Source organism: Rhinoraja longicauda, chromosome 20 (genome assembly GCF_053455715.1).
Source record: "Rhinoraja longicauda isolate Sanriku21f chromosome 20, sRhiLon1.1, whole genome shotgun sequence".
Classification (NCBI taxonomy): Eukaryota; Metazoa; Chordata; class Chondrichthyes; order Rajiformes; family Arhynchobatidae; genus Rhinoraja; species Rhinoraja longicauda.
Window position 1 is genome coordinate 28,695,089 of NC_135972.1, and position 21,242 is coordinate 28,716,330.

General features: G+C 41.7%; 2 protein-coding genes across 4 annotated transcripts in view; both read left to right on the forward strand.

Annotated features, from left to right (window-relative positions):
* Window positions 1–2,694, forward strand: part of frs2a (fibroblast growth factor receptor substrate 2a) — a 75,094-nt gene extending 72,400 nt beyond the window's left edge. For both annotated transcript variants that reach the window (XM_078417313.1, XM_078417316.1), the window contains exon 7: window positions 262–2,694. In XM_078417313.1, the coding sequence (XP_078273439.1) occupies window positions 262–1,209 (948 nt within the window). In that variant the 3' untranslated portion in view covers window positions 1,210–2,694. The remainder of the gene's footprint in view (window positions 1–261) is intronic.
* Window positions 2,695–4,502: 1,808 nt separating this feature from the next.
* Window positions 4,503–21,242, forward strand: part of cct2 (chaperonin containing TCP1, subunit 2 (beta)) — a 34,017-nt gene continuing 17,277 nt past the window's right edge. The window contains exons 1-6 of one of the 2 annotated variants that reach the window (XM_078417318.1): window positions 4,503–4,634; window positions 11,188–11,262; window positions 11,901–11,966; window positions 12,175–12,286; window positions 12,787–12,863; window positions 13,239–13,351. In XM_078417318.1, the coding sequence (XP_078273444.1) occupies window positions 4,632–4,634; window positions 11,188–11,262; window positions 11,901–11,966; window positions 12,175–12,286; window positions 12,787–12,863; window positions 13,239–13,351 (446 nt within the window). In that variant the 5' untranslated portion in view covers window positions 4,503–4,631. Of the gene's footprint in view, window positions 4,635–4,705; window positions 4,875–11,187; window positions 11,263–11,900; window positions 11,967–12,174; window positions 12,287–12,786; window positions 12,864–13,238; window positions 13,352–21,242 lie in introns of those variants that run through there. The other variant, XM_078417317.1, reaches the window with a different exon arrangement.

Below are 21,242 nucleotides of genomic sequence, written 5' to 3' on the forward strand. Positions count from 1 at the left end.
AACTGGATATTACAAAATTCAACTTAAATCTTACTATTACCTTGCAAATGAATCCTTTATACCAATTAAAAGCAAAAACTTTTAATGCAAAAAGCTTCTGAAAACAATTTATATGATCTCTTGTACTTTGCGTTGAGAATAAATAACTAAAAAATTTTTGAAGAAAGACATTATAACCTTGCTGTTGCATTAGTTATCTTGAATAGTGAGCAGTTTTTGTTGGTTACATGACGATGTCTTTACTTTTTTTCTTGTTCACAGGTTCACACATATGTTAATACTTCTGGTGTACATGAAGAACTGAAAAACAGATCCACTGTGCAAACGTCATTGGAACGCCAACCTTTAAATAATGATGCTAGCGTAGATGTAGAAGATCATTGTAGTTCAATAGAAGAGAGAAATCCACAGGTTAAGTTTGAACCCCAAGGGGTAAAATTTGTTTTGGGACCAACTCCTGTACAAATGCAGCTAATGGAAAAGGAAAAGCCTGAAGCTCCTGGAAGTGAGCAGACAAATGCTGGCAGTGGCAATAACTGTACTGATTGGGACACTGGTTATGACAGTGATGAACGGAAGGAAGCACCCTCTACTAACAAGCTAGTATATGAAAATATTAATGGCCTTTCAATCCCCACAGGCAGACGGAGTAGATTAATGTCAAATAATAGTTCCGATGTACAGAATATAAACAACTCTGCTCAGAGGAGGACTGCACTCTTGAATTATGAAAACTTGCCTTCTTTGCCTCCAGTGTGGGAAGTACGCAAACTAAGTAGAGATGAAGAAGATAGTTTGGGACCAAAGACGCCTTCGCAGAATGGTTATCACACTAATCTTGATCAAATGCACAACTATGTTAATACAGAGAATGTAACTGTTCAGCCTAGCGTACACAAGGTTGATTTTGTACGACAACTGGATTGTTCCCCAAGTGTTTTTAATTTTGAAATAAGACGACCAAGTCTGGAACATAGGCAGCTGAACTACATCCAGGTTGATCTGGAGGCTGGTAGTGATTCGGATAACCCACAGACTCCAAAAACACCCACTACTCCACTTCCACAAACTCCAACGAGGCGAACAGAATTATATACAATGATAGACATAGAAAAGACTGCTGCTATGTCAAATTTACAGAAAGCACTGCCAAGAGACGATGGAACTGCAAGAAAAACAAGGCATAATAGTACTGACCTACCAATGTGAACCTAGGAAGTGCTATTTTGTTTAGTTGCACCTTTGTTAAATAAAGACATGTGGATTTGAGTGTTTTCTTCCAGAGATTAACAGCGGTTAATAGACTGAATGAAATAAGGAAAAATTTAGGAATTGTGTTTTGAGCCTAACATGTTATGTCAGTTAAAGGGAATTCATGTAGAGCAGGAACTCCATAAAAGCACCCCTTTTGTTTTATCACTCTGTAGTTTGAACTTAGTTACCTTCACCTTGCTGAACATCCATTCAATTGAATTCTCTGTAGGACAGAATGCAAATATCTAAAATCGTTTATATGGCTTTTCTAGCATTTCTTACAGAACTTTATGTATGTGTATTCTTTGCAGGCAAATGACACACCAAACTAAATTTAATTTCTGCAGTCTCTAGTAATCAGTGTGTGTGTTTTCCATTAGCATTAATTGATGCTGGTACGCAACTTGTATTTGTACTGCGATTTTGCCAATCAAAATCCAAGTATAAGCATGCACTTTCACCAGATAATCGTGTAACATTGCTGAAGATATAATGCAGTTTCTCCTTAATTTCAAAGGATTTTATCTTAGGACATTAAGACTTGACATTCGTGCCTTGGAGTGATTTTGTTTCAATATTTTTCTATTGAAACTGCTGCCTTTACAAGCAGTTTCTTTCAGGTCTTATTTTTGAATGAACAGATTGCAATCACATTCTGAAAATGAAACTGCAGTTTTCTCTGTTTATTAGTATACTTTTGATGTGATTAGATAATGGTCGTGTTAAATTTACCATAGGTACTACAGTGCCATTTTAATAATTGCAAAGTGAAACAATAGACACTACAATTATCAATGAGTAGACTATAAAATACACTAAGTGATAAAAACATCTAATGTTTCTTGCCTATTTTTGTATTGTACTATACTGTAAAATGTTCTAACATGCTTTATAAAATGATAATCTTTCTTTCTACATATAGTGATTGTATAAAAGTAGTAAAATAGTTCTAAAATTATTTTTACATAGTATAAACTCAGATTGGGCACATCCATGCTTAATTTTGTTGTAAATTGATTTGGTATTTTCAGTTGCAGACATTCCATATGTTTTCCCATTGCTCGTTGTCGTAACCCAGTGTAGAATGTACTCTAAACAAATACTAGTTATAGAAATTGCCACATTTTTTTTGTTTGCATTTCAGATACTGATGTAGTTTGTCAAAATTGCTGGATTTAAGGAATGCCCGAATGAGGTTGTCAAATGTCAAAAGTGCCAATATAATACATTTTTTGTAGCATGAGAATGATTTTTACAAACATTTATAATTGATGCTACGGTTACCCGGTTTACAAGAGTTCTCTAGTTTTTGAAGTAAAACCAAATTTATAAACAAATCGTTGTTCACGTATTAGGCGGCTGCCAGGAGATTCAAAGTGTTTAACGGCTGTTGAAGTTCCCTGTGGAATAAGCTGCGTCACAAGAAATGAGCAATGTACTTAGCATTGTATGATTAATAAACTTTTTTTTGCTGAATAACAATCTCCGAAATTATCATTATTCATTTTAGTGTGCAAGTTTGCCCAGTGGGTTGGGGAAACCCGTTTTCAATGTTGGGCAATACAGTGGATGGATGCTGATGATCCTCTTATAGAGTGGCAGCACCCAGAGCCGCTGTAGCCAGCATCTGCACCCACTGCGGCCACATCTGTAATGTCTCAACCAAATTGTACCCATTCCTTCTATCCAGAGATGCTGCCTGTCCCGCTGTTACTCCCAGTTTGTGTCAATCTTGGGTCTAAACAAGCATCTGCAGTTCCTCCCTACCCATATGGCCATGTGATAGGAGCAGAAATTAGGCTATTCGGCCCATCAAGTTTACTCTCCCATTCAACATGGCTGATCGATCTCTCCGTCCTAACCCCATTGTCCTGCCTTCTCTCCAGAACCCCTGACGCCCTCACAGATTCAGACCCGGTGCAGTAACAGGATTTTTCCGAGTCAGCATGGATTTACGAAGGGGAAATCATGCTTGACTAATCTTCTGGAATTCTTTGAGGATGTAACTAGGAAAATTGACAGGGGAGAGCCGGTGGATGTGGTGTACCTTGACTTTCAGAAAGCCTTTGACAAGGTTCCACATAGGAGATTAGTGGGCAAAATTAGAGCACATGGTATTGGAGGTAGGGTACTGACATGGATAGAAAATTGGTTGACAGACAGAAAGCAAAGTGTGGGGATAAATGGGTCCCTTTCAGAATGGCAGGCAGTGACTAGTGGGGTACCGCAAGGCTCAGTGCTGGGACCGCAGCTATTTACAATATACATTAATGACTTGGATGAAGGGATTAAAAGTACCATTAACAAATTGGTAGATGATACAAAGCAGTGGTGGTGTGAACTGAGGAAGATGCTATGAGGTTGCAGGGTGACTTGGACAGGTTGTGTGAGTGGGCAGATGCATGGCAGATGCAGTTTAATGTGGATAGTGTGAGGTTATCCACTTTGGTGGTAAGAATAGGAAGGCAGAGTATTATCTGACTGGTGTCAAGTTAGCAACAGGGGACATACAACGAGATCTGGGTGTCCTAGTGCATCAGTCACTGAAAGGAAGCATGCAGGTACAGCAGGCAGTGAAGAAACCCAATGGAATGTTGGCCTTCATAACGAGAGGAGTTGAGTATAGGAGCAGAGAGGTCCTGCAGTTGTACAGGGCCCTAGTGAGACCGCACCTGGAGTACTGTGTGCAGTTTTGGTCTCCAAATTTGAGGAAGGATATTCTTGCTATTGAGGGCGTGCAGCGTAGGTTTACTAGGTTAATTCCCGGAATGGCGGGACTGTTGAAAGACTGGAGCGACTAGGCTTGTATACACTGGAATTTAGAAGGATGAGAGATCTTATCGAAACGTATAAGATTATTAAGGGGTTGGACACGTTAGAGGCAGGAAACATGTTCCCAATGTTGGTCCAGAACAAGGGGCCACAGTTTAAGAATAAGGGGTAGGCCATTTAGAACTGAGATGAGGAAAAACTTTTTCAGTCAGAGAGTTGTGAATCTGTGGAATTCTCTGCCTCAGAAGGCAGTGGAGGCCAATTCTCTGAATGCATTCAAGAGAGAGCTAGATAGAGCTCTTAAGGATAGCGGAGTCAGGGGAGAAGGCAGGAGCGGGATACTGATTGAGAATGATCAGCCATGATCACATTGAATGGCGGTGCTGGCTCGAAGAGCCGAATGGCCTCCTTCTGCACCTATTGTCTATTGCATCCAAACTTGCTGCAGCGGACCCGGTGCATCCAAACTTGCTGCAGCAGACCCGGAACAGCCAGCTCTAAGTGACGTAGGACCTGCACTTTAGGGCGGAGTTCAGGCGGAACCTGTGACGCATCTTCCGTCTGTTGTGCAGAAGCGGAGAGACGGCAGCGTTTGTGGTATCATCATGGTGGGTAACGAGTGGGGATGATGCCGGCCCGCCGGAGGTTTAAAACCGGTCGAGTGCATTGTGTTGTTGGTTTAATACGAGGGGGTGGTGAGGGGGAAAGCGACGCAGGCGGCGCCTCACCCTGGGCGACCGAGCACGTGGAGCGGTAACGGTTGGTCGGTGCGGTGGGAAGCCGAGGCCGGAGCGCGGGCGGCCGCGGATCAGCCGTGTGAGGGGTGGGCGGAGCAGAAGATGCGGCCGGTAGGAAACGCTAAGCAGGGAGGCTTATATTAAATTTAAGAGGGAGTTAGATGTGGCCCTTTTTGCTAAAGGGATCAGGGGGTATGGAGAGAAGGCAGGTACAGGCTACTGAGCTGGATGATCAGCCATGATCATATTGAATGGCGGTGCAGGCTCGAAGGGCCGAATGGCCTACTCCTGCACCTATTTTCTATGTTTCTGTTTTTCTATGAGGCCTCGGTCCGGACAACGCCGGCTTCTTCGCGCCTCCCCCCGACAACGCCGGCTTCTTCGCGCGCGCGCCCCCCCCCCCCCCGACAACGCCGGCTTCTTCGCGCGCGCGCCCCCCCCCCCCCCCCGGACAATGCCGGCCTCGCCGAAGGTTCTGGTACTCGCTGGGGCGGGGTTAGGGCGGGGCCTCGCTGTCAGCCAGTACGCAGGCGCCGCCGTAAGCCGGGGACGGGAACAGGCGCGTTTCCGTAACGCGAGTTGATGAATTAGAGAACACGGTGAGGGTTGTAAGCAACGTTCTCTCAACATCATCATCCATATAATTTCACTTATCCGTGACTTTCACTCTGAAGATGGGTCTCACACCCGAAACGTCACCCACTCCCTCTCTCTAGAGATGCTGCCAGACCCGCTGAGTTACTCCAGCATTTTGTGGTTATTGTGCTTTTGCAGTTCATTCCTACACTATTCACTTAAAGTGAGATTTCGAGTCGACACCCTTCTTCAGTTCCGTTGGAAGAAGGATCTCGACCCAGAACGTTCTTCAGAAATGCTGCCTGACCAGCTGAGTTACTCCAGCACTTTGTGCCCTTTTGTGTATTAACTAGCATCGGCAGTTCCTTGTTTCTAATTATATTACATGGGCCAAATTGGTCATATGCAATTTCGATCGGGATCTAGAGAATCATTCAAAAGTGACAAGCCATCGCTTCTATTCACACTTGTGTTATGACACTCTATTAAAAATTGTAAGATAGAGCCTTGGGGTCACAAGAAACTGCAGATGCTGGAATCCAGAGAAAAACAAAAAGTGCTGGAGGAACTCAAAGGGTCAGGGAGCATCTGGAGGGAATGGAAAAGTGATGTTTTGTGTTGGGACTCTTCAGACAGTTTTTCTGTAGATGCTGAGGTATCTTTCATTCATAACATCTGATCATTTTGCACATCTAATGGAACTATCAGAAAAATAAAAGTGAGGATCTGTAGCTCACTAAGATGGTGGAAAGATTTTTTTAAGAATCTGGATCGACATAAGAAATATGACCGACTAGATAGTGGGCCATGAGCTGGAATGTGAGAGGTAACCTTATGATTTGGCCACTGGTTTGAATTTCTATGCTAATAAAAATAACCAAGTACAAATGAAGGCATTGGCTAGCTTTAAATATTAACTTAAAGAAGCGAAGAAACTGGAATATGGGGTCCATGGCAGCTGAAGCAAATGAAGAATTTTGGGTTTATATTAAATTTGAAGAGTCAAGTTCTTGGTGGTGGGGAATGGAGGGATGAGCTCCTGCACAACATAAATCTGATAGTATTAAATTAGAGGTACAAATAGACTGGGAGTGAGCTAGAGGAGAGGGGTGTTAAGTGGACAGGGGCTTAGTGTGTGAGGATATGGATGCCCGGTTGAAAAGAGCTCAAATTAATACAGAATAAAGTTAGCTTGGTGGACATTGAACATGACAATAACATGCGTGAGGGTAATGCAGAGGCAGGCATGAGCAATACTGCAGTGTATCTCAGCTTGCTTTTTAGATCACATGGCTGCCAAATGCAAAGCAGACAGATGAGTTGCATTATTTTGAGATTCGCTGCTATTGTGTAGAATACTGTTAGCCAAGAGATTATAATGGAAAAAGAATACAAAGTTAAATGGAAAAAGATATGAACTTGCTTAAAGCCAATTGGATATTCAGCATTGTTTTGACAAGAACCTGGTGATTTCTGCACGTCTTGATGTTGCTAATGGTAATTGGCATCATAGCTTCTGCCCCTGTAAACAATTCAAAAGTGAAATTTTAGTTAATTAATTTTCTACCTGATTATTAAAAGACTGCAGATATTTTTTGAATGAAGCGTGAGCCTGTTTTAAAATATCATATTTGCCCATTAGTACTGCTTAACCAATTCCCTTTGTAAATATAAGCGGTTGAATTTTGTATTAATGATTTGCATTAGAATGTTGGTGACATGATTCATAAGTTTGCAGAAGAAACTAAAATTGATGCTGTGGTGGACAATGACGAAGGTCTTGGGCTAGAACTGGGGAAATGGACCATGTAAGTAATGCATTTTAGGAAGTTAAACCAGGCCAGGACAGACACAGTGAACGAAGGGCCCTGGGGAGGTTTGAAGACCAGGGAGAACTAGGGTAAAGTATGTAGATACCTGAAACTAGTGACGCAGGTAGATATGGAGGTGACAAAAGTATATACCACACTTGCTGTTATTGGACAAGGCATTAGTTCCAAGAGTTGGGATGTCATGTTACAGCTCTACAAGACATTGGTGAGATTGTATATGTTATTCCAGATGCAGTTCTGGTTGCTGTACAATGAGAAGGATGTGATTAAGCTAGAAAGGGTGTACAAAATAATCTCAAACGATATTAAGACTGGAGAGTTTGACTTATAAGGAAAGATTGGGTAGGCTGGGACTGTTTTCCCTTTATCAAAGGAGGCTCAAGGGTGACTATAAAGGTTTATAAAATCATGAGGGGCAAAGATATATATTGTCAGTCCTCAACCCTTCTCCGGGATTGTAATTCACACAGATGGTGAGGGAACTCACCAATATATATGTTTACCATATATATTAATGATTTGGAAGAAGGAATTAGAAGTAACACTAGCAAGTTTGCGGATGACCCAAAACTGGGTGGCAGTGTGAACTGCGAAGAGGATGTTAGGAGGTTGCAGGGTGACAGGTTGAGTGAGTGGCAGATGCAGTATAATATAGATAAATGCGAGATTATTCACTCTGGCGGCAAAAACAAGGAGGCAGATTATTATCTCAATGGTGTCAGGTTAGGTAAGGGGGAAGTGCAGCGAGCTGGATGTCCTTGTACACCAGTCACTGAAAGTTGGCATGCAGGTACAGCAGGCAGTGAAGAAAGCTAATGGCAGGTTGGACTTCATAACAAGAGGATTTCAGTACAGGAGTAAAGAGGTTCTTCTGCAGTTGCATAGGGTCCTGGTAAGACCACATCTGGAGTATTGTGTATCATCATCATATATATACAGCCGGAAACAGGCCTTTTCGGCCCTCCAAGTCCGTGCCGCCCAGCGATCCCCGTACATTAACACTATCCTACACCCACTAGGGACAATTTTTACATTTACCCAGCCAATTAACCTACATACCTGTACGTCTTTGGAGTGTGGGAGGAAACCGAAGATCTCGGAGAAAACCCACGCAGGTCACGGGGAGAACGTACAAACTCCTTACAGTGCAGCACCCGTAGTCAGGATCGAACCTGAGTCTCCGGCGCTGCCTTCGCTGTAAAGCAGCAACTCTACCGCTGCGCTACCGTGCCGCCCATATAGTATAGTCTCCTAATTTGAGGAATGACATTCTTGTAATTGAGGTAGTGCAGCGTAGGTTCACGAGATTGATCCCTGGGATGACGAGATTGATCCCTGGGATGGCGGGATTGTCAATTGAGGAAAGATTGAAAAGACTAGGCTTGTATTCACTGGAGTTTAGAAGGATGAGAGGGGATCTTATAGAGACATATAAAATTATAAAAGGACTGGACAAGCTAGATGCAGGAAAAATGTTCCCAATGTTGGGGGAGTCCAGAACCAGGGGCCACAGTCTTAGAATAAAGGGGAGGCCATTTAAAACAGGTGAGAAGGAACTTTTTCACCCAGAGTTGTGAATTTTTTGGAATTCTCTGCCACAGAGGGCAGTGGAGGCCAAATCACTGGATGAATTTAAGAAAGATTTAAATAGAGCTCTGGGGGCTAGTGGAATCAAGGGATATGGGGAGAAGTTGGGCATAGGTTATTGATTGTGGATGGTCAGCCATGATCACAATGAATGGCATTGCTGGCTCAAAGGGCTGAATGGCCTCCTCCTGCACCTATTTCCTATGTTTCTAACTATGGAATGAGTTGCCTGGAGCAGGTACAATTGCAATGTTTAAAAAATGTTTGGACAGATACATGGATAGGAAATATTTAGAAGGATATGGGCCAAACGCATGCACGAGGGACTAGATCGGTAAGACACCTTGGTCGGCATAGACAATTTGGGGTAAAGGGCATGTTTCCGTGTGGTGTAACTGAATTATACTAGATCTTGTCGCCAATGGTCACTCAATCATTATTACTGGAGCTAATTGAGCTGACCCTTTGCGGGGTGAAGGCCTGAAGAAGTAATCTACTGTCCTCCAGTGTCCTGACAGCAACAATGTTGGAGTGGAGCTTCGTCATTGGTTGAAATTTGAGTGTTTTTGATGTGTAAATTCATTGTTTTGTAATACTAAGATAAAACCCTCCAGGCAAAAATCTCTATTGGAAATGTTGGGGATTGGGACATAGAAATAGACACATTTTCCAGTGTAACTTAATAAAACATGAATAATCCATTGCCATCAGGAAAATTGTGGGATCAGTCTAGCAGTTTCTCCACATTGTTGCTTGTTATTCCTATTAATACTCTCAACTCATTTTGTTTCAATTTTTTAACGTTTCATAGAATGGTATTTGTAAGCCCATGTATCTAACGTGGGCTGCAGAATAACATTTGTTATTTTCAAGAGATAGTAGCGTGAACATCCTGCAGATGTCACTAAAGCTGTTGGGAATGACATCTCCATGGATATAGCAATCTCTTTATATATTGGTTTCAGCTGGTACGTTTGACAAAACGAGCTGGGCAGCACCATACCCTTGCGGGAAAAAAATGTTGGCCTACATTATGGACCATCCCATTTCTGCCCGTGCATTTGCTCCTAAGTCTGGACCGATATCGCGAGCACAAGAACATGGTCCCGCTCTTTTGGAATGGGCTGCTATAGACCAGTTCAGTTACTGAGGCTAATAAGACAGAGACAGATACCAAATGATTGGGATTTCTGAACAATTAGATACAGGATTATCAGACTTTTACAGTACTGTGGAACAGACGTAGCAGAGTTACATGAGTAGGAAGAAACAGCTGGTTTAAACCAAAGATAGACACAAAAAGCTGGAGTAACTCAGCGGGACAGGCAGCATCTCTGGAGAGAAGGAATGGTAATGTTTCGGGTCAGGGCCCTTCAGGCCCTTCAAGTTAGGGATAAGGGAAACGAGAGATATAGACGATGATGTAGAGAGAAGAAGAACAATGAATGAAAGTATGCAAAAAAGTAACAACGATAAAGGAAACACGCCATTGTTAGCTGTTTGTTGGGTGAAAACAAGAAGCTGGTGTGACTTGGGTGGGGACGGAATAGAGAGAGAGAGAGAGAGAGAGGGAATATTCACACCACTCGGCTGTAAGCTGCCCAAGCAAAATATGAGATGCTGTTTCTCCAATTTGCATTCAGCCTCACTCTGACAATGGAGGAGACCTAGGACGGAAAGGTGTGTGTGGGAATGGGAATGAGAATTAAAGTGTTTAGGAACCGGGAGATCAGGTAGGTTCAGCCAGACTGGACGAACGTGTTCAGCGAAATGATTGCCCAGTCTACGTTTGGTCTCGCCGATGTATAAGAGTCCACATCTTGAACAACGGATACAGTAGATGAGGTTGGAGGAAGTGCAAGTGAACCTCTGCCTAACCTGAAAGGAGTTACAGTTATACCAATCATTAATTAATTATGTGGGAAGACCTTATGCCAGCAAATTACCAGCCATGTCAGCAGGGTTTGGCATTGTTTAGCTGTAAGCCACTCCAAAGTAATTTTAATTAATATTGATTTTAAAGTTAATTGTTTTGATATTTTTGCTTCAGCCCACAATTGTTTGGTGTCTTTGAAATTTTTATTTCGAAGAGAACTGTTTAACTGGCTGGATGACATTGCAGCGGTTGCCATTGGACAAGGGATTTCCTTGCTCTGATGTTTGGGAGTAGCCAGGGCATTTGCTTTTGAAAACTGTCTTCGAACCAGCAGTGACAGCCACTGCATAGCTGATAATCCCCTGTATTTTCATTCATCTACTGCAAAGCTAATTTTCCTGTAGGCTAAAGAGAAAGTTGTTTCAGTGATATTTGCATGTAAATGTGTCTACATTTGTTGTAATCAAACAAATATTTGTGATTTGACTTCTCAGTACAATTGTATTCGAAACTTGGAATGACATGATATTTAAATTTGTACCACTTTTGCCAGGCTTCCCTTTCACTTGCTCCTGTAAACATCTTCAAAACAGGTGCTGATGAAGAGAGAGCTGAAACAGCCCGTCTGGTAAGTTTTCAAAGTAATACCTTTTTTGATTCTCAAAAATGTGATCAATTAAATAATTTTAGAGATTCAGCATGGAAACAGGCCCTTTGGCCCACCGCATCCGTGCCGACAAGTGAACCCCGCACTAATGCCATCCTACACACACACTAGGGACAATATACAATTTTAACGAGCTAATTAGCCTACAAACCTGTACGTCTTTAGAGTGAGAGGAATTCGGAGCTCCCGGAGAAAACCCATGCAGGTCACGGGGAGAATGTACAATTTCCGTACAGACAGTACTTTTAGTCAGGATCGAACCTGGGTCTCTGGCACAGTAAGGCAGTGACTATATCACTGCGCCACCATGCTGCCCAGTGGAGAAGATTTACAATGCCACTTGAATAATAACGTTTTTATGACTCTAATTTGGAATCTAAGTAATTATTCCTTTCTTCATTGTCAGACCATCACATCACAAACCAAATATTTTTATTTACTCGTGGTTTTTAAAAAAGTAGTCGTTTTAGGGAACTTTTGGGGCTGAGATAGAATTGCTCAATGCTCAGTCAGAACATTTGGCTTTCTCTTGTTGCAAGTTAGCTAAGTTCTATAAACAGACATCATCCTATCAACATAATGTATATGATTTCTTTCAGTCTTCCTTTGTTGGCGCCATTGCAGTTGGAGACTTGGTTAAAAGTACATTGGGACCAAAAGGCATGGCAAGTAAAAAAAATCCGACTTTCTACAAAATCTGGACAATTTAATGCAGATTTTGTGCACTTTTCAATTTACCTACTGCAAATTTGTACTACTTAATCATAATCATAATTGTAACATAGAAGATTTATGGGGGGAATATATTGGGGTATGTATGTATTAATTGTTCCACAACAACCCCTTGTACTAAGAAATAAATGTTTATTCCAGGATAAGATACTGTTGAGTGGGGGAAGGGACAGTTCTGTGACGGTGACCAACGATGGAGCAACAATTCTTAAAGCCATTGGTGTTGATAATCCAGCTGCGAGAATTTTGGTTGGTGAGTTGGTCCTTTGTTAGATAAAATTTAAACAATCCTTGTAATGATATTCATAGGAAAGATTTTCATAAATTTTAAATAATTCTGTTCTTCTGATCATACATTTCATTTTTTTCCTTCTTTGTGATAAAAATCAACCTGGTTTTAAGGGTTCCTTATGATACATCTTCCCAATATATCAAAAATCAGATTGAAAGTTTCTTTGATAAATGTTATCATGTTCTGCCAGTAGTGACATAATCAAGAATACTCCAAACCAGTTGAACCCACAGGTGTGAATATGTACATGAGGGACAGCATTAGCCCAAGGCTTCACAATGAGTTAATGTCATTCATAGTCTTGTGTGAAATAATTCAAAATTGTTTTTGTCAAGTTTGCAACTTTGTTTATGTAGTTGCTTGATGGTGTATAGAATTGCTGGGGACAAAAACAGTTGTAATTAACATTGAGGTTTTTCTTACGAATATCTTTTCTGATTGACATGTTTTCTTACTAATAGAGCTTTCCAGGGTACAGGATGAAGAAGTTGGGGATGGAACAACGTCAGTGACAGTATTGACAGCTGAGCTCTTGAGAGTAAGTGGCATACTTTCAGTCTGGAATTGCAACTGTTGCTCAAAAATGAGGGAAAAGGCTTAGGTTTATTTTCCTGCACAATTTCCTCTCGTCATTGGAGTTTCCATATGAAAATGCAAATCCCAAACTTCCAATGAATCTTCAAATGAACTTATAAGCTTCAAGCTCATCAACATTCTTAATGCAAAGAATGTTTCCTCAAGTTGTTTTCAAGAAAAAAGTATATTAAATCTTGAATTAATGTGTTATCCAGTGTTTCTAAGTAATGTTCCGGTTGCAGTTAATGAAATTGGCTATTCTAGTGAAATATTGTAATGATCGTGGTATGAAATGTTTTTTAATGACATGATGATACAGATTGTCTTGTTTTTTTAGGAAGCAGAATTGCTTATTTCCAAAAAACTTCATCCTCAGACGATCATTGCAGGCTGGAGAAAAGCAACCCAAGCCGCAAGAGATGCTTTGAAAAAAGCAGCAGTGGATCATGGGTAAAATTATTTTCAACTTTTTTTTCTTTTGCTGAGGAGACTACTTGAATGTGCCTGTTTCAGAATCGGTGATATATGGTGTGAGCTGAAACTCTTGTATCTTTTGTCCAGATATGTTAGTTTTGAGATTTTGGTATCCATTGGTGAATACATGTTACAAATTTTTTGCTTTTCAGACAGCTGGGAGAATTCTCAGATAGTTCTTATTTTTCAAGAAAATTGAACAAACAGCTCATAATTCATAATCGGTACTATTTTCCTCAAGTGGGTTGATTTGTTATTTGATTCCTCAAGTGCATTGTAATTAATTGGTATGGTTACACTACCTCACGTACAAAATACCATTGATCTCATAAGCGAAACTATTTTTTTGTTTTGTTTATCCACTGGTTCACTCCATCTCATACTCCATACAGATCAGTAGCCTGGCATAGTTCAGTACCCTGTGTCTCCAGCTTTTGTACATGTATGTGTCGAGGTGAGAAGCATCAAACGCAGTGCTTTTTCACCAACTAGATTGATTTGGTGGTTAATTTGGAATGATGAAATTCACTGGAGTTGTGTCTGGTATGAGGGCTGACCATTTGAGTCACTGCATCATTGTGCCATATTGGTATTAACTAAATGCCAGTCTTGTGTATTGGTAGAATTTAAGTTAGTAAGAGAGGCTTAATAATGTAGAAAAAGGAAAGTGATCATCATCTTAACAAGGAAAAAACATACACACATTCATCTATATTGATGGAAACGAGGGCAAAACCTGAGTACATTAATACTTAGGAACTGAGATCTAGTTTAAATCATAAAGGGACATTAGATTTAATAATAATGGAATCAAGTTTAAAACATAAGAATATGTTGTTGTTTTAACATTAAAACAGAAATGAGATTGAAGAGTTCTTCAAATGGTGGCAGGTAGGGGTTGAAACCGTTGGTTGGATAAGATTACTGATGAACTATTCTTATTAGGTAGTATATTGTAACAAAAGGAGAAACTCCAAACTTGCAAGAGTATAGTAGGCCACGAGTCGATGCAAAAAGCAGTTGTGTAATAGGAAGGATTGATGTGAATAGAGAATCATATTAATGGGTTTGATTCCAACAAATCTATTTGGGGATGACCCAAATCATGTACAAAGATCACAAGACATTTTGATGTATTATGTTTGAAGTCTAAATCTCGGCGGTAATTAAAAATGACTGTTTTGGAGTACAGAAATGGATCATTCAGCCGACTGTACCTGCTGTAATTTAGAACAGTAAGGATGAAGCACTTACAACCATGTTCAGGCAGAAATAGACAATAGGTGCAGGAGTGGGCCATTTGGCCCTTCGAGCCGCCATTCAATGTGATCATGGCTGATCATTCACAATTAGTACCCCGTTCCTGCCCGCTCCCCATACCTCCAGACTCAGCTATCATTAAGAGCTCTAACTCTCTCTTGATAGCATCCAGGGAATTGGCCTCCACTGCCTTCTGAGGCAGAGAATTCCACAAATTCACAACTCTCTGGGTGAAAAAGTTTTTCCTTATCTCCATTCTAAATGGCCTACCCCTTATTCTTAAACTGTGGCCCCTGGTTCTCGACACCCCCAACATTGGGAACATGTTTCCTGCCTCTAGCGTGTCCAATCCCTTAATAATCTTATATGTTTCAATAAGATCCCCTCTCATCCTTCTTAATTCCAGTGTATACAAGCCTAGTCGCTCCAGTCTTTCAACATACAACAGTCCCGCCATTCCGGGAATTAACCTAGTGAACTTACGCTGCACTCCCTCAATAACAAGAATGTCCTTCCTCAAATTTGGAGACCAAAACTGCACACAGTACTCCAGGTGCGGTCTCACCAGGGCCCTGTACAACTGCAGAAGGACCTCTTTGCTCCTATACTCAACTCCTCTTGTCATAAAGGTTAACATGCCATTAGCTTTCTTCACTGCCTGCTGTACCTGCATGCTTACTTTCAGTGACTGATGAACAAGGACAATCAGATCTCTTTGTACTTTCCCTTTTCCTAACAACACCATTCAGATAATAATCTGTCTTCCTGTCCTTACCACCAACGTGGATAACCTCACATTTATCCACATGAAACTGCATCTGCCATGTATCTGCCCACTCACACAACCTGTCCAAGTCATGCTGCATCCTCATAGCATTCTCCTCACTCACAGTTCACACTGCCACCCAGCTTTGTGTCATCTGCAAACGTTTAATCCCTTCATCTAAGTCATTAATGTATATTGTAAATAGCTGTGGTCCCAGCACCGAGCCTTGCGGTACCCCATTAGTCACTGCCTGCCATACTGAAAGGGGCCCGTTAATCCCTGCTCTTTGTTTCCTGTCTGCCAACCAATTTTCTATCCATGTCAGTACCCTACCCCAAATACCATGTGCTCTAATTTTGCCCACTAATCTCCTATGTGGAACCTTATCAAAGGCTTTCTGAAAGTCCAGGTACGCTACATCCACTGGCAAGTTGTGTAGGAAAATAACTGCAGATGCTGGTACAAATCGAAGGTATCAAAATGCTGGAGTAACTCAGCAGGTCAGGCAGCACCTTGGAGAGAAGGCATGGGTGAGGTTTCGGATTGGGTCTGAAGAAGGGTCTCGACCCGAAACGTCACCCATTCCTTCTCTCTAAGATGCTGCCTGACCTGCTGAGTTACTCCAGCATCTTGTGATGCCTATATCCAATAGACAATAGGTGCAGGAGTAGGTCATTCGGCCCTTCGAGCCAGCACCGCCATTCAATGTGATCATGGCTGATCATTCTCAATCAGTACCCCGTTCCTGCTTTCTCCCCATACCCCCTGACTCCACTATCCTTAAGAGCTCTATCTAGCTCGCTCTTGAATGTATTCAGAGAATTGGCCTCCACTGCCCTCTGAGGCAGAGAATTCCACAGATTCACAACTCTCTGACTGAAAAAGTTTTTCCTCATCTCTGTTCTAAATGGCCTACCTCTTATTCTTAAACTGTGGCCCCTGGTTCTGGACTCCCCCCAACATTGGGAACATGTGTCCAACCCCTTAATAATCTTATACGTTTCGATAAGATCCCCTCTCATCCTTCTAAATTCCAGTGTACACAAGCCTAGTCGCTCCAGTCTTTCAACATATGACAGTCCCGCCATTCCGGTTATTAACCTAGTAAACCTACTCTGCACGCCCTCAATAGCAAGAATATCCTTCCTCAAATTTGGAGACCAAAACTGCACACAGTACTCCATGTGTGGTCTCACTAGGGCCCTGTACAACTGCAGAAAGACCTCTTTGCTCCTAACTGGACATCATTCAGATAATAATCTGCCTTCCTATTCTTACCACCAAAGTGGATAACCTCACACTTATCCACATTAAACTGCATCTGCCAAGCATCCGCCCACTCACACAACCTGTCCAAGTCACCCTGCAACCTCATAGCATCTTCCTCACAGTTCACACTGCCACCCAGCTTTGTATCATCTGCAAATTTGCTAATGGTACTTTTAATCCCTTCATCCAAGTCATTGATGTATATTGTAAATAGCTGCGGTCCCAACACCGAGCCTTGCGGTACCCCACTAGTCACTGCCTGCCATTCTGAAAGGGGCCCATTTATCCCCACTCTTTGCTTTCTGTCTGTCAACCAACTTTCTATCCATGTCAGTACCCTACCTCCAATACCATGTGCTCTAATTTTGCCCACCAATCTCCTATGTGGAACCTTGTCAAAGGCTTTCTGAAAGTCGAGGTACACCACATCCACTGGCTCTCCCTTGTCCATTTTCCGAGTTACATTCTCAAAAAATTCCAGAAGATTAGTCAAGCATGATTTCCGCTTAGTAAATCCATGCTGACTCAGAACGATCCTGTTACTGCTATCCAAATGTTCCGCAATTTCTTCTTTTATAATTGACTCCAGGATTTTCCCCACCACTGATGTCAGGCTAACTGGTCTATAATTTCCTGTTTTTTCTCTCCCTCCTTTCTTAAAAAGTGGGATAACATTAGCTACCCTCCAATCCACGGGAACTGATCCTGAATCTATAGAACATTAGAAAATGATCACCAATGCGTCCACGATTTCTAGAGCCACTTCCTTAAGTACCCTGCGATGCAGACAATCAGGCCCTGGGGATTTATCAGCCTTCAGTCCCATCAGTCTACCCAACCCTATTTCCTGCCTAATGTGAATATCCTTCAGTTCCTCCATCACCCTAGGACCTCTATCCACTAGTACATCTGGGAGATTGTTTGTGTCTTCCTTAATGAAGACAGATCCAAAGTACCTGTTCAACTCGTCGGCCATTTCCTTGTTTCCCATAATAAATTCACCTGCTTCTGTCTTCAAGGGACCCACATTTGTCTTAACTATTTTTTTCCTCTTCACATACCTAAAGAAGCTTTTATTATCCTCCTTTATATTCTTGGCTAGCTTACCTGAGTACATCATCTTTTCCCCCCTTAGTGCCTTTTCAGTTATCTTCTGTTGCTCTTTAAAAGAGTCCCACTCCTCTGGCTTCCCGCTCATCTTTGCTATGTTATACTTCTCTTTTATTTTTATACTGTCCCTGACTTCCCTTGTCAGCCACAGTTGCCTCTTACTCCCCTTAGAATCTTTCTTCCTCTTTGCAATGAACTGCACCTTCTGTATTATTCCCAGAAATACCTGCCATTGTTGTTTCACCTTCTTCCCTGCTAGGGACTCTTTCCAGTCAACTCTGGCCAGCTCCACCTACATGCCTCCATAGTCCCCCTTGCTCAACTGCAATATGGACACTTCCGATTTTCCCATCTTCCTCTCAAATTGTAGATTAAAACATGATATTATGATCACTACCTCCTAATGGCTCTTTAACCTTGAGTTCCCTTATCAAATCCGTACACAACACTAAATCCAGAATTACCTTCTCCCTGGTAGGCTGTTAGGAAATGGGGAAGTTAGGAAATGGGGAAGTACAAAGAGATCTGGGTGTCCTTGTGCATCAGTCACTTAAAGTTAGCATGCAGGTACAGCAGACAGTGAAGAAAGCTAATGGCATGTTGGCCTTTATGACAAGAGAAGTTGAGTATAGGAGCAAAGAGATCCTTCTGCAGTTGTACAGGGCCCTCGTGAGACTGCACCTGGAGTACTGTGTGCAGTTTTGGTCTCCAAATTTGAGGAAGGACATTCTTGCTATTGAGGGAGTGCAGCGTAGGTTCACTAGGTTAATTCCCGGAATGGCGGGACTGTCATATGTTGAAAGACTGGAGCGACTAGGCTTGTATACACTGGAATTTAGAAGGATGAGAGGGGATCTTATTAAAACATATAAGATTATTAAGGGATTGAACATGCTAGAGGCAGGAAAAATGTTCCCAATGTTGGGGGAGTCCAGAACCAGGGACCACAGTTTAAGAATAAGGGGTAGGCCATTTAGAACAGAGATGAGGAAAAACTTTTTCAGTCAGAGAGTTGTAAATCTGTGGAATTCTCTGCCTCAGAAGGCAGTGGAGGCCAATTCTCTGGATGCTTTCAAGAGAGAGCTAGATAGAGCTCTTAATGATAGCGGAGTCAGGGGGTATGGGGCGAGGGCAGGATCGGGGTACTGATTGTGAATGATCAGCCATGATCACTTTGAATGTCGGTGCTGGCTCGAAGGGCCGAATGGCCTACTGCACCTATTGTCCAGTATAAGCTGCTCTAAGAATCCATCTCGGAGGCACTCTACAAACTCCCTTTCTTGGGGTCCATCACCAAGCTGATTTTCCCAGTCTACCTGCATGTTGAAATCTCCCATAACCATTATCTTTGCATTATCTTTGCGACATGCCAATTTTAACTCTTGATTCAACTTGCACCCTATATCCACGCTACTGTTTGGGGGCCTGTAGATAACTCCCATTAGGGTCTTTTTAACCTTACTATTCCTCAGTTCTGTCCATACTGATTCTACACCTCCTGATTCTATGTCACCCCTTGCAAGGGACTGAATATCATTCGTTATCAAATACCTCATGGATGATCATTTTGAGTTCCTCCTGATCTTCAGTCAAATCAGTCTTCAGTCAATTTGATTTGTGCCACATAATAACAAGAAGTAGCTGGGAATACTAGATTCAGTAAAGGTTGTAGGTCCAGACAGCATCCAGACTACAAATCTAGCCGCACCTATAGAAAAGCTATTTAGGTAAAATTACAGCTGTAATCATCATCTGATTGACAATTTAGTAAGTTATGTAGATGTGCTTTGTCCAGGGAAGTACTGCCCAATCGGCGTATTCATAATCATCAGCAGAATGCTGGAAGATGCCGACAACAGAACTGTCGGGTGGAACTTCTCTCCAGTAACTTGTACATCAATGTTTATTGATCGGCGACTTGGTTCAAATGTGGTTTAAAGGGTTTGGTTGAGTGATCGTCCTTGGCAACAAAACATGACTCACTTGTTAAGAAACCCTGGAAAAATAGAGTGAATGGAAACCTAGGGGATGGCACCACAATTATAGGAGAAAGCATGAATAATAGTTGTTGAAGGTCCCTTATGCCAACCACAGTGTTCAAGGCCCAACCATATTCAGCTGCTTCATCAACAAGTCTACTCCCATCGTTGTTTCAGAATTGCAGATGTTCACTGATGGTTGAGTTCATTCTACAACCTCACAGCAGATTAACCAGACATTGCCTTCTTACAGCAAGGTAAAGTAAAATCTGGAATAAATAGGTAGCAAGTAATATTTCTGCCATAAAAAAATTAACTTATCACCAACCTATGATATTATTATTGCCATCAACATGCAGTAGGTCAAAAATTCAAATGGACCAATCGCATAAATACACTGGCTGTGAGAACAGGCCCGAGTCTGAATGTGCTGCAGCAAATGATTCAAACTTGCTCAAAATTAGTGCAAAAAATACTTATTCGGTGCATTAATCTAATTCTCCATAATCAGACACTCTCTTTATCATGGAGGTACAAGAGATTGCAAATGCTGGAATCTTGAGCAAAAACTAAATTTCTGGGGGAAATCAGTGGGTCTCATCTATGGAGGGAATAGATAGACGAGGCTTTGGGTTGGGACCTTTCTTCAGACTGATGTAGAGAGGAGATAGTTGATAGAAAGGTGATGAGAAAGGGTGTTGCAAGAGCTGGCAAGTAATAGGTGGATCCAGTTAAGGAGGGCTGATTGGCAGATGAGTCTGGGGGAAGGAAAGGTGGAGATGGTAACCAATGGTGGGGAGTGAAATGTAGAACCAGAGGGAGGGACGGTTGGTAGAAGGGACAGGTGGAGGGCGTAAATGGGGGACCGGAGAAAGGAGTAGGCGATAAGCAGAAGAAATAAAGAAGAGAAAATAAATTGGGTGAGAGGAATAGAAAAAAAGATATAGTTTGGGGGAAGACAAGGTAGATAAGTGGGAGGATGGGTATGTGAAATTGATAACTTGATTACTTTGGATCAGAGTATGAGAAATAATGCATATTGAATTTCATGGTTTTGATTAAGTTGCTGTGGATATCCTGATGCCAAAGTGTAATCATAAATTTATTCATTCTACACTGGAAGGCTTAAGATTTTTTGCAATTAAATTATTTTTTACGCCATAAATCATTAATGGTATTTTGTTTTGGATTCAATGATTATTGACCATAAAAGTTGAACTATTTGCAGTTGACCCATTGGTTCTGTGGAATCTATTGCAGTAAAACTCAGATAATCTGACACACTTGGGACTTGGATGCTGGACTATTGGACTGCACAACACATTTTTAAATTGATTTTCCTAGAAATTATTCAATATTATAGATTGCCCAGCGAATGTTGTAAATTTGAAGGGAGTATGGGAAACCAGACTGGTCACTTTAAGGTTAGTGTGTGAACTAGAGCCCAGCTGGGAAAAAAGGAAGCATGGTAACCAGTGAGCCT